The sequence below is a fragment of the Podarcis raffonei genome, chromosome 13 (genome assembly GCF_027172205.1).
Source record: "Podarcis raffonei isolate rPodRaf1 chromosome 13, rPodRaf1.pri, whole genome shotgun sequence".
Taxonomy (NCBI): Eukaryota; Metazoa; Chordata; class Lepidosauria; order Squamata; family Lacertidae; genus Podarcis; species Podarcis raffonei.
The window spans coordinates 54,997,087-55,009,501 of record NC_070614.1 but is presented as its reverse complement, the minus strand read 5'-3'; the positions used below and the strand labels follow the sequence as shown (position 1 = coordinate 55,009,501).

The window sequence follows — 12,415 nt, the reverse complement described above, 5'->3', positions numbered from 1 at the left end:
TTAGTCCATAGTCAGATTCGACGTGAAGGTCTGAGTTTCAATCACTGAACAGAAGTCAGAAGTCAATTATGGATCAGAAACCAGGACAGGGCCCTGTTTCGATGTATTCATCTTCATCAGCTAATTTTTAAAGGGTCGCCTAAGTTTGAAGAGTTCATGTAAATATATCCTGTTATTTTCTATGTTTCTCAGAGATAACAACCAAGTGTGGATAGATCAACGTGTATCTTGAGCTTTTCTGTAAAGCAAAAGATTCCCGTGTTGCACCAGGTTGGACTAGATGACCCTTGTGGTCCCTTCCCGCTCTACAATTCTATGATTTCATGGTTCTGTTTTAAGCCCTGCTGTTCGATGGGTGAGATGTTGACCTGCTCTTTGCAGAGGGTTTTTCAGAGCGCTGCAGAGTTTGTCTGCTATTTACACAGCTCTTCTTATAAGGGCCATTGTCCATTAAGGGGATTTGAAGTTTAAGGGGCTGCCAGCGCTGTTTCTGATTGGGTGGCTGTCAAACGAAGTGGCTCCTGATTGGTCAGTTTTCAGGTTACAAGGAGATTGGAGGTTTCTCACCTTATTTTGGCAGAATGTTGTGAATGCACCTGTGTTTGTGTAGGGGGTTGAACTTATGTTCATGTGCACCTGGTTTGGGGCGGGGAGCAGGGTTGGACTTGTTACCGGAAAAATCCGAGGGCTCCCTTGGACAAAAACAAAGACACCAACCAGGAGAACTTGGAGCAAAACAGCAGCCTGTAGGCTTGGCCTTTATTGAACTGTTGCAACAGGGTGCTCCCCTCACTTGCAGGAGAGAGGAGGGACACAGAAAAAATGCTGTGCAAGGTCTCATAAAGACTTTTGAAATTCCCACCCTGTAGATCAAGCCCACCCCCAGAAACATCATACATACATCACAGAAGGGGTGTAACCTAAGACCACCCCTCAGATACATACATCACAGAAAGGAGGGGTTGAGGGAGGGGTTGTGGTGGTAACCTGAGTGCCCTGTCACCTGGCTGGTTCCCCCTTTCCCCCGCCCCATGAGTACTTTCCAGGTGACAGAGGGGAGTTTGCAGTTTCCTGCCCCCAGAGGGAAGAGCTGATCATTGTCCTTTGTTTCAGTCCATGCTGAATCCACTCCCATATGCAAGTTCTTTGTGATCTAGATTGTCTTCTGTCTGGGATCATCAGGGTTGGCATAGCAACTGGGCAGGGCTCCTGTGTATGTACTGGTATGCTCAAGGATTATGGCTGCCCTGGATCAAACCTTCCCCATTTTGTAGTCCTTCCTTCAGGGAGTAAAATAAAAGTGGAACAGTGCAAATCCGATGTATGGTTGATTTTCTATGAATTTATAACAGAAGCGTCGCATATGTAGTGTGTGAGTGTGAGTGTGAGTGTGTGTGAAGTTTGTACAAAATGAATGATTGGGGGGGGGAGGTTTCCTGCGACAGCATTTAAAAAAAAACCCCACGTGGGGACAAAGTTAAAGTTAAAACTACAAAGAGCTAATTTGAGCATGCATACATTCTGGGGTAAATAAAACAGGACTAAAAGGAGGAATGCATTCAGCAAACCTGGAGGTCATAAACAAGCAGTAAACATGAGAGGAAGGATGGCAAGGAAAGATAGTTTCACATAGGAGGTGATAAAGATACCTATTTCCTGGCCCTAAGATTAACAAAACCAAGAAAAGGTACATCAAAGAAGCTACCTACTATCCTTATGGTCCGGGATGCCTGGTGGACAACTGGCCTGTGTTTCAGAATGCTGATACGTGCCTGTCAGGCAGACAAATAGCAAATGGCAGAGGTGCAGAGGATGGTGGGATTTGATCAGAAATTATGGTCAATGAATCAAACCCAGTCAACACAATGCTTTCATTGCTGACACAAATGGCTTGCTCCATATTTTCATAATTCCTCTAAGTCAGGGGTCTGCAACCTTTAAGACAAAAAGAGCCACTTGGACCCGTTTCCGAAGAAAAAAAAACTGGGAGCCGCAAAATTCATTATAAAAATAACTTTTTTGTCACTTTTTTATTATTTCTTTGTTTGACCCCTCAGAATTACTCCTCCTCATAGAAATAAACGTTAAATTAACAAGTTACCTTTTTGTGTGTGTGTGTTCTTCACTCCCCTTCAAAACAGTGACCAGCGTACATGCCCCCTTTCAATGCAGTGACCAACGTACATGCCCCTTACAATGTAGCAGGTGGGCGGGCGGGAAGGTGACGTCGGGACGGTGCGTGACTAACGCACGCACCGCCCCCATGCGACGTCACAGCCAGTACAGCGCCCGCCACAGTGGGGAGTGTCGGGGTGTACAATGCGCCTTCTCCCCTCGCTAGTATCCGCCCCGGAGCCACGGCAAAGGTGTAAAAGAGCCACATGCGGCTCCGGAGCCGCGGGTTGCAGACCCCTGCTCTAAGTAATCCCACCTGATCACTACAGGAACAGGCTTGTTTTCCCCTGCTCTGGAGGGCAGGACTCACATGGCTTCAAATTGCAAGGAAGGAGATTCTGAGTACCGCTCAACTGCCCCGTTTTAAGTGGGACGTTCTGGAATTACAGAAGCCAAACCCGGCTTCTGAAGCAATGCCAGAATGTCCAGCATTCTTGGTCTGGCACTCTGGCTTATGCCAGAACGCTGGACCGAAACACACTCCTTTTTCAGTCTAGTGCTCTGGCGGGAGTTTGGTGGGTTGCTTCAGAGTGCCGGAAAAACGAGCATCTTCCCCCCCCCTTCACACAAAAACTCAGGGGATTTTGGTCCCCAGGATGTTGGAGGGTCTGCAGCCACTGGCAAAAAGGGCAAGGGACTGGGGTGCAGGGATGAATCCCACCCCTCCATTTTAAAGCAGGGTTTAAAATCAAAGGCTTAATGGTCCTGCACCTCCACCCCCCAATGGAACAATAAAACTGCTGGCACATTTGCAGAGCTAAGCAGTGTAATAAACGAAAATCTGCCCTTATTCCCTTATGGGGGACACAAGAGGCCATATAGAGTCCTTTGCAGGTTCTCCATCGGGAGGAGAAAAGAACAGGCCAAGCAGAGAATACTGAGAAGCAAAGCAGCTAGTAAGCTGGATCTTTACTGAACTGTTGCAACAGGATGTTCCCCTCACACGCAGGAAAGGAGGAGGACCCAGAACCAAGGTGTGCCCGTCCTTATACAGTATAGACATTTTAAATTGCCCACCCTGGAGTCCAAGACCACCCCCAGATACATCATACCTACATCACAGAAAGGGGCGGTCTACGGCAGAAATCTGAGTGCGTTGTTTACCTCCTGTCTGGCAGGTTACCTGTTAATGCTCACTTGATTGGATACCCTGGGGAGCCTGGCTAGCCTTTTGTAATGACAAATACTTAGTTCCTGAGGACTATGCGAAATATGGCAGAGAAAAGAATAAAGGGAATTATTAGTGAAGGACTGTTAAAAGCAATAGTGAAATTAATGAAAAGCAGATTAAGTGTTAAAGATTAAATAATAATAATAATAATAATAATAATAATAATAATAATAATAATAATTTATTATTTGTACCCCGCCCACCTGGCTGGGTTTCCCCAGCCACTCTGGGCGGCTTCCACAGAGACCAAAAACACACTAAAATGTCACAAATTAAAAGCTTCCCTGAACAGGGCTGCCTTAAGATGTCTTCTGAATGTCAGGTAGTTATTTTTCTCTTTGACATCTGGTGGGGGGGCGTTCCACAGGGCGGGCGCCACCACCGAGAAGGCCCTCTGCCTGGTTCCCTGTAACTTGGCTTCTCGCAGGGAGGGAACCGCCAGAAGGACCTCGGAGCTGGACCTCAGTGTCCTGGCTGGACGATGGGGGTGGAGACGCTCCTTCAGGTCTCCTGGGCCTTTGAGGCCTTTTAGGGCTTTCAAGGTCAGCACCAACACTTTGAATTGTGCTTGGAAACGTACAGGGAGCCAATGTAGGTCTTTCAAGACCGGTGTTATGTGGTCTTCAGATGTGGTTGATGGAAGCCCCAAATATTGTATAAGATAAGAAAATGTGGTGTTCTTTGGAAACTTTTTGTAAAAATTAAAATAAAGCGAGAGAAGAAATAAAACCCGGAGACTCGGCGCAGGCGTCCCTTCTGTTGGTATAGCTCTGCGGCGACACCACTCCCATCCTCCGGGACCCGGAAACTGGCCGCAGTTCCTTCCCCTCTTCGCCCGCTCGCAGCTCTAGGTGCCGGCCTCTCCCTCCTGCGCCGCAAAGCGCGCCGCGCGCGATGTCTCGGCAGTTTCGCGACAGCGCCGTCGCGCAGACCCAAGATGGCGGCGCCGGCGATGCTGAGGTCGAGCGTCGGGATGGAGGCGCGGTGCCCGGACTGGACCCAGCAGGCCGTCACCACCGGGGTGAGTCAGGGAGGGGGGGACTGGGGGGGGCTCCCCTCGCCGCCCCCCGCCCCCCCCAACAACCCCGCCAGGGAGGCCAGGGCCGGGGGGGGAGCAGGTCCTCCCTCCCTTTCTCGGGGGGGGGTCAGGGGGCTCAGGTCCCTGCCCCGAAGAGGCTGCCCCCTCTCTGTGCCGCCTGGCGGGCCTGGGAGTCAGATCCTCGTGCCCCCCCCACCAGGGTGGTCCCCTGTCCTGTGTAATGCAGGATAGCCCCCCCCTCGATGCAAAAGAGGCCTTTGGTTTGGACTCGGCCTGACCCTGATGTTTCCCTCCCCTTACGGTTTTTATCTATGGGCTACTTTTAAAATGAGGCTGCATTTTAAATTGCATTTCAACCTGTATTTTAAATTGTCCCCCCCTCCATTATGTTTTTATTGCAATTTTACTGGCTCTGGCTGGCTCTGGCTGGGGAGGGCGGGGTATAAATAAAAAATGTAATAATAATAATAATAATTAAAAGGCTTCGTCGTGCTGGCTTGGAGCAGCTTCATCCCGCATTTCGGGTTTCTAATCTCCCTCTCGATGGCCATTTAGGGACACCCCCCCCCCCCAATGTCCGTGTCTAAGCTCTGCATAGCCAAGCACAGGCAGATTCACAAATTCTAGTGTGTGTGATAGAGGGAGACAGATCCCAGAGGCTGCAGTAGAGTGTAATGGATTGTGTTGAAGTCCCTTCAGCACTAGATTAAAAATAAAAAAGCATCCCCTCCCCTGTATTTTGCCAGAGCAAAGGTGGCAACCCTCTCTCTCCGCCCCGCACAGGCAGGCTTGCTCCCTGGTAGGCACACACAGAGAGCAACTTACCGGTTATTTATTATTACTGTCCTATTGTTATTTATTAAATTTGTATGCTGCATGAGTGTAGAAGATGAAAATGTAAAATACATAATAAAAATAAGAACGAAACAAAACAATGCTCCCCCAAAAAAACACATTTAAAAGTACATAGGATGGTAGTCAGCCCAAGGCCTGGTTGAAGATGAATGTTTTCACCCCCTAAAGCAGGCATCCCCAAACTCGGCCCTCCAGATGTTTTGGGACTACAATTCCCATCATCCCTGACCGCTGGTCCTGTTAGCTAGGGACGATGGGGGTTGTAGTCTCAAAACATCTGGAGGGCCGAGTTTGGGGATGCCTACCCTAAAGGTATGTAAGGAAGGCCCCTTTGCTGCGTTTTATATCCTGCCCTTTTTTTCTCCAAGCACCTCAAGGCAGCATATGCACATGGTTCTCACTGCTGCCGTCTTCTGTTTTATCCTCACAAGAGCTTTGCTGTGTAGGTTGGGCTGAGAGAGAGGCAGCGACTGGCCCCAGGAGACCCCCCACAAGCAAGGTTCATGGCAGGGTGCAGGAGTCAAACCCTGGTCTCTCCCAGAGGCCCTGCTCCATCACTGCCCCTGTGGCTGTCATCATTTACCTGCTGAATTTGTTAGCCGCTTTTCCTTGCCCAGGGCAGCCCAAAGCAGCTTACAGCTGAACATATTTGCAACTAAATACTGTCATAATTGGGGGGGGGGGCGAGAATAGTGTTGGTTGGTTTGTGTATACCCGAAGCCATCACAAAGCAAGATGCGTGAAGCAAAATAAAATAAATCACACTGTGAAAATAATAATCAGAGCTTTGCACTCTGCCAGATAAAAAACCCAGCCTCTTAGAAACCAGCAAGCAGAATCTGAGCACAATAACTGTGTTATTCACAACAATTCAGAAGCATTGACGCCTCCAACCTCAAGAGCCCTCTTTCCCACCATTAATTCACCCAGTCCTTTTTTAAAGCTATGCGTGACGTCGCCCTTCCTTTTCCCAACCCAGACGGCAGCAATGGAAGAAGCTGCAGCTGGTGGGATTTCCTTCCTGCATTGCGGGGGGTTGGGCTGGATGACCCTCCGGAGCCCTTGCAGCTCTGCAAATCTATGATTCCAGCAAGCCCTGGAGATCTGGGCTTGGCCCCACGGTCCTTGCTTGTTCCTCACCCTCTTCCTCCCCTTCCTCAGACAACCATCATGGCTGTGGAGTTTGACGGTGGGGTCGTCATCGGTGCTGACTCCAGGACCACCACGGGGTGAGTGGGGAAGGGGGGTGCCTGTGGGAAGGGCCTCCCATCACCCTCTCAGCGACCCAACTCCACATTGCTTTTCATGGGGGCTGGCTGTGCCGGAGGAGGCCTTCCCCTCTATTCTCAGGTGGCTGGGAGCAGAATGTCATCCTGGGAAGAATAATAAGATGAATTGCAACAGCGTGAAGCTGGCGCCATTTTGTGAAGGGCTGTAGCTCAGCAGTCGAGCACCTGTCTCACATGCAGAAGGCCTTAGCTTCATGGGTAGGGCTGGGAATGTCACCTTGCCTGAAACCCTGGAAAGCCATTGCTTAAACAAAAAAAGAGAGTTTCAAAGCTTTACTGCAAGCAGCCTTAGCCTAACAGTAAAGGTAAAGGGACCCCTGACCATTAGGTCCAGTCGTGGCCGACTCTGGGGTTGCGGCGCTCACCTCGCTTTACTGGCCGAGGGACCCAGCGTACAGCTTCCGGGTCATGTGGCCAGCAGGACTAAGCCGCTTCTGGCAAACCAGAGCAGCGCACGGAAACGCTGTTTACCTTCCCGCCGGAGTAGTACCTATTTATCTACTTGCACTTGATGTGCTTTTGAACTGCTAGGTTGGCAGGAGCAGGGACCGAGCAACGGGAGCTCACCCCGTCGCGGGGATTCGAACCGCCGACCTTCTGATCTGCAAGTCCCAGGCTCTGTGATTTAACCCACAGCGCCACCCGCGTCCCTTTTAGCCTTAGCCTAGTTACATAATAAACACTGCAAGATACAAAGCAACTCATTGCTCTTAAACAAATCAGCAATGCGGTGAGCCATTGGTGCCGGGCAGTGAGGTCTGAGTTAACGTGAAGCTGCTTCCTTGGGCCCTTTTCAATTCTGCCCTTTCTCCAGAGCCATGAGGACCAGAATCTTGCTCTGGCTCTGAGGGAGGGGGCACCAGAGCCTCTTCATTGCACGCACGAGGCCCCAGAGATCTGTCCAGCTTCCCCGGGCGGGGCTGGGAGGGAGACCCCTTGCTTGAGACCCTTCAGAGCCAGGTCAGGGGGGACACTGGCTGAGCGAGGTGGGGTGTGAGGAGGGGCGCAAGACGCTGTAATGAGGCAGCTTCCAATGTGTGACTTCCCCTTCCGGTTTGGGAGGTTATGGGCGGCTTCTGGGCCCCTCGGAAGCAGCCACCCTGAAATCCTTTTTGGGCCATGCACTCCCAACGCTGATCCCCCCACCCCCCGTCTCCCTCTTGCAGTTCATACATCGCCAACCGCGTCACAGACAAGCTGACGCAGATCCACGACCACATTTTCTGCTGCCGTTCGGGCTCCGCTGCCGACACCCAGGCCATCGCGGACGCCGTTACGTACCAGCTGGGCTTCCACAGGTACGGAGGGTGGGGGCGCTGGGGGCAGGGGATGTAGTAGGTGGGGGGGCGCATCTCTGCCCCCCCCCCCGAGCTTGCAGACCTGCTGGGGCTCTACAGAACCACGCTCTTTATCACCTGGTGACAAAACTCAGCTCTGGAAGTAGGAGAGGCCTGTTAACGTATTCCCTCGCTGTTCTTGGGGAATGTTTCTTCCTAGCTGGAGATTCTGCCAAGTCAGGAGTTCACATGGGGCAGGGCTTGAAGAATCCAGAGACATGGATCTAATGATTTAACTTTGGGGAATTGTAGAACCATAGAGGGGGAAGGGACCCCCAGGGGCCCTCTAGTCCAGCTTACACACAAAGACCGCAGGAGAATAATTGTTGTTGTTTAGTCGTGTCCGACTCTTTGTGACCCCATGGACCAGAGCACGCCAGGAGAATAATAATAATAATAATTATTATTATTTATACCCCGCCCTTCCAGGTTCAGAAAACTGGGCTCAGGGCGGCTAACAAGAAATTTAAAACAATTATAAACGTAGAAAAACATGAATAACAATAAAATTCAAAAATCAATTTAGGGGAAATAAGCATTAGATAATCCCCAGGGGTAGCTGGCTGAATTGGTCCTACTTAGGCCAGTGAGGAGGCCAGGGGAGAATTAGCTGGGGGGTCTCAGAGCAGGTAATCTTCATAAAAAGGGGGAGGGGGAGGGGGACGGAAGGAAGGGGAATAACAGATCAGGCTAAGTTCAAATTGAAGGCCAGGCAGAATAGCTCTGTCTTACAGGCCCAGCAGAAGGAGGTTAAATCCTGCAGGGCCCTGGTCTCATGGGATAGAGCATTCCACCAGGTTGGAGCCATCACTAAGAAGACCCTGGCCCTGGCGGAGGATAATCTGACTTCCTTAGGGCCTGGGACCTCTAAACTATGATTATTCATGGACCTTAAGGTCCTCTGTGGGGCAGACCAGGAAAGGCGGTCCCGTAAATACGAGGAAGATTTCTGGGGAACTCGGAAGAAGCCTTTTCTACACCCTAGAGTTGGTGGTTTGGGGCCACTGCCCCCTGTGGGGGCCAGTCTCCGCCTTGCTTGCTCTGTGCGTGACCCGTTTCTCTTCTCCCCCCCCAAAAAAAAATTCTGCGAAGCATTGAACTGGACGAGCGCCCACTGGTGCACACAGCCGCCAGCCTCTTCAAGGAGATGTGCTACCGCTACCGAGAGGACCTCACGGCTGGGATCCTCGTGGCCGGCTGGGACAAGCGAAAAGGGGGACAGGTGAGATGGGGGGGCTGCCCCCCAAACAAGCAGGCCACCCACCCACCCACCCACAGGGCCAGGCCTGGATCCCCGGCACGAGCAGCCTGTGCTTGACTCTGAGCCCTGATGGGGGGCGGGGACTGTATCCTCTGGACTGGCTCATAACTGTGTCTTGCCCCCCCCCCTTCCCAGGTGTACTCTGTCCCCATGGGGGGCATGATGGTCCGCCAGCCCTTCTCCATCGGGGGCTCCGGCAGCTCCTACATCTACGGCTTCGTTGACGCCACTTACAAGCCGGGGATGAGCAAGGAGGAGTGCCTCAGCTTCGCGGCCAACGGTGAGGATGCAGAACGGGGGCCCCTCAAATTGGGGTGGGGGTGTCTCCCAGTCCTCGTGGGGGGGTCCTGCCTCACTCTCCTCTCTTCCTTTAAAAAAATTTTTTTAATTGATTTTAACATATAAATTATAAAATTTACCACAAAACGTATTACTTATACAATCTTTTTAGATTTCCATCAGCACCTCTGATGTTCCACCGTTTTAACTGCTTCTTATGCGTTTCTTAACTTTATATTGCCTTTACATCTCTTAAGAAATCATCCTCCCCCTTATTCATTTTTGCAATAATTCCAATCATACTCCTCACTAAACTTCTTGCGAGCCTACAAACGTCATCTGATCTTCACAAATTCCTTTCAGATAGTCTGTAAATTTACTCCAGTCTTCCGTGAATTTCTGGTCCCGCCGGTTTCGAATCCTTCCTGTTAGTTTATCTAATTCTGCATAGTCCATTAACTTCATCCTCCATTCTTCAATTGTCGGTAATTCTTCTTGCTTCCATTTTTGAGCCAGTAATATTCTTGCTGCTGTTATTGCGTATAAAAAGAGATTACATTCCTTTCTATTTATATCACTCCCAACAATGCCCAGTAAAAATGCTTCTGGTTTCTTTATAAATGTATATTTCAACATTTTTTCCCATCTCATTCACTCTCCTTTCTTCCAGCCCTTGCCCTGGCCATGGACCGCGACGGCTCCAGCGGGGGGGTCATCCGCCTGGCGGCCATCACCAAGGACGGCGTGGAGCGCAAGGTCATTCTGGGAAACGACCTGCCCCGGTTCTCCACCCTCTGAAAAGCGGCGGGTTGGGGGGGGCCTCAGGCAGGAAGCGGAGGGGTTCGGGGAGTCCGTATTTTGTTCTGCTGTCAGATTGGCTTGATGCTGCATTAAAATATGGGAGTCGGAAACAAAGCGCCTTTGACAGTTCCTCTCAAACGCCCGGGTTTTGTCGGGACGGAATGGGGGGGGGGCAGAATTACCGTTGCGTTTATATCCCCCTTTTTCCCTGCAAGGAGCTCAAAGTAGTGAGCGCAGTAGAAAAAAGACAAGTCACGGAACCGAGAAATTGCACAAAACAAATGAAATAACCGTGAAAATCCCTGAAACAAGAAGTAATGGACTAGAAATATTATCTTATAGAAATAAACTAAAGAATAAAAATCAAAAAGTTTTATAGCTCGACCTAGGTGAAGGATTACAATACTTCAGAATTTTTGGGAGTCCCCCCCCTTTTTTTTGAATTTTGGTCATTTAAGATTTATGATTTTTCTGCTTCCTTCTGAGGAAACTGAATAGTTCAGTGATACGAGGTTCGTAGCCGGCATCCCGTGAAGGCTTCGTTGTCTTTTAGGTTTTCCTATTTTTTCCTTAAGCTTTTTGATTTTTATTATTTAGTTTATTTCCACAAGATAATATTTCTAGTCGATTCCTTCTCGTTTCAGGGATTTTCACGGCGTTTCATTTGTTTTGTGTAATTTCAAGGTAGCGTACGCGGCTCTCTCCCTGCTCCTTCAATAACTGACGCATCTTCTGTATTTTCAGCGTTTTCCTCTGCAAGCTGCCTCGAGTCTTGTCAGGGGGAAAGGCAGGGTAGCAAGGAATATATAACCACCCCCACGACGAGCCTGCGAGGTAGGTTGGGCTGAGAGGCCTTGTGACCCAGGCAGCTTCAGGGCCCAGTGGGGAGGATTAATAATAATAATTTTATCATTTATGCCCCGTCCATCTGGCTGGGGTGCCGGATATGAACCCTGGACCTCGTCCAGCCCTCCCTTCCGCACCACACTGACTCTCAGGTTTGATCTGCCCTGGCTTGGCATTGTGGGACTCATAGTTTTGTGACACAGTTAATCTGCGGAACTCCCTCCCACAGGACGGCTTTGTGAGAACACGATGTTGGACAATGGGCCTGATCCCTGTCTCACGGCTTCCTGGAAAGGGAGGGGAGTGACCTTTCTCTGTCCCTTTGAGGCTCCTGGCGCAGGACCGTCTTAAGAGCCCAGCTGCTCTTCTCCCTGTGCCCCCCAGGTGCCAGCAGGAGGCGCTGGTGCCCCCCCTCCCCTGCAAGGGTGGCTGACTCCGCTGGACTGGCTGCCTCCCTTCCTCTAATCCCAATTGAGGTTTCTCCATCCTGCCACAATTGTTCCCAGGCTGTGATTACCCTGGTGAGATAAGGGGTTACGCCCAGCCGAGGAGGAGGAAGGTGCCGCAGGCCTGCCCTGGCCGCCCTCTCCCAAACGCCACTTTTTGGGGGGTGGAGGAGGCGCCATGCAGAAAACAAGGACCCTCGAACCACAATTTTGGGCCCCGCCGTCCTTTAATTTTCACTTTCAACGGCCCGACGTGTTTTCTTCTCCTCCGCCTGCCTGTTTTGGTGGGTGGGGTGTTTGGTTTCGCACTGGGCCCTTCCCTCTTTCCTGCTCCAGCCTGCCTTCTGCTTGGACCGGGCGGGCGGGCCGGGCCCAGCGCCAGCGCCGGAGGAGAGGCCTTGACACGCAAGCAGCTCACAACACTGGCTGGGCCCCCTGCCCAGCAGCTCAACGTGGCAAAAAGGATTGGGGCCTGCCCCCTCCCCTCTCTTTGGAGACCCACCTGCCCCTTGTGAGCTGGGACTAGTTTGAGAAGCGCTGGGGTCTTGGAAGGGCCCACCAAAGGTCATCTAGCCCAACCCCGACTCAAAAACACACACAACTGAAACGAGGAAGGCGGAGTAACACCTTTTATTGCTCCATATCCGCTGCTGGGGCTCTGGGATCGGGACGCAAGCCTGCCTGCTCATCTGAGCCCCACAACTAGTCTGCTCCAGTTTGGGGTCGCTGCCCAAATCCTGGCTTTTCACACAGCTCTGCTTGGGTCTGACCCCTCACTTATTTGACCTCCCCATCTTCCACAGGAGGGGGGGCCTGGGAAGCAGCCAAGCCCCTCTTCTCATCCCAGTAGCTTCCAACGCGCAGGCTGCGCTCGCTGTTTATGAGTTTGCTGGGGGGGGGAGTGGGGGGCTTGCAC

General features: G+C 51.2%; 1 protein-coding gene across 1 annotated transcript; it reads left to right on the top strand.

Annotated features, from left to right (window-relative positions):
• The first annotated feature begins 4,239 nt into the window (after window positions 1-4,239).
• PSMB6 (proteasome 20S subunit beta 6) lies at window positions 4,240-10,321 on the top strand. Its single transcript, XM_053363156.1, has 6 exons — window positions 4,240-4,367; window positions 6,402-6,469; window positions 7,696-7,827; window positions 8,959-9,088; window positions 9,263-9,407; window positions 10,077-10,321. The coding sequence occupies exons 1-6, from the start codon at window positions 4,284-4,286 to the stop codon at window positions 10,202-10,204; spliced, it is 687 nt and encodes a 228-aa protein (XP_053219131.1). The 5' UTR covers window positions 4,240-4,283; the 3' UTR covers window positions 10,205-10,321.
• The last annotated feature ends 2,094 nt before the right edge of the window (window positions 10,322-12,415 follow it).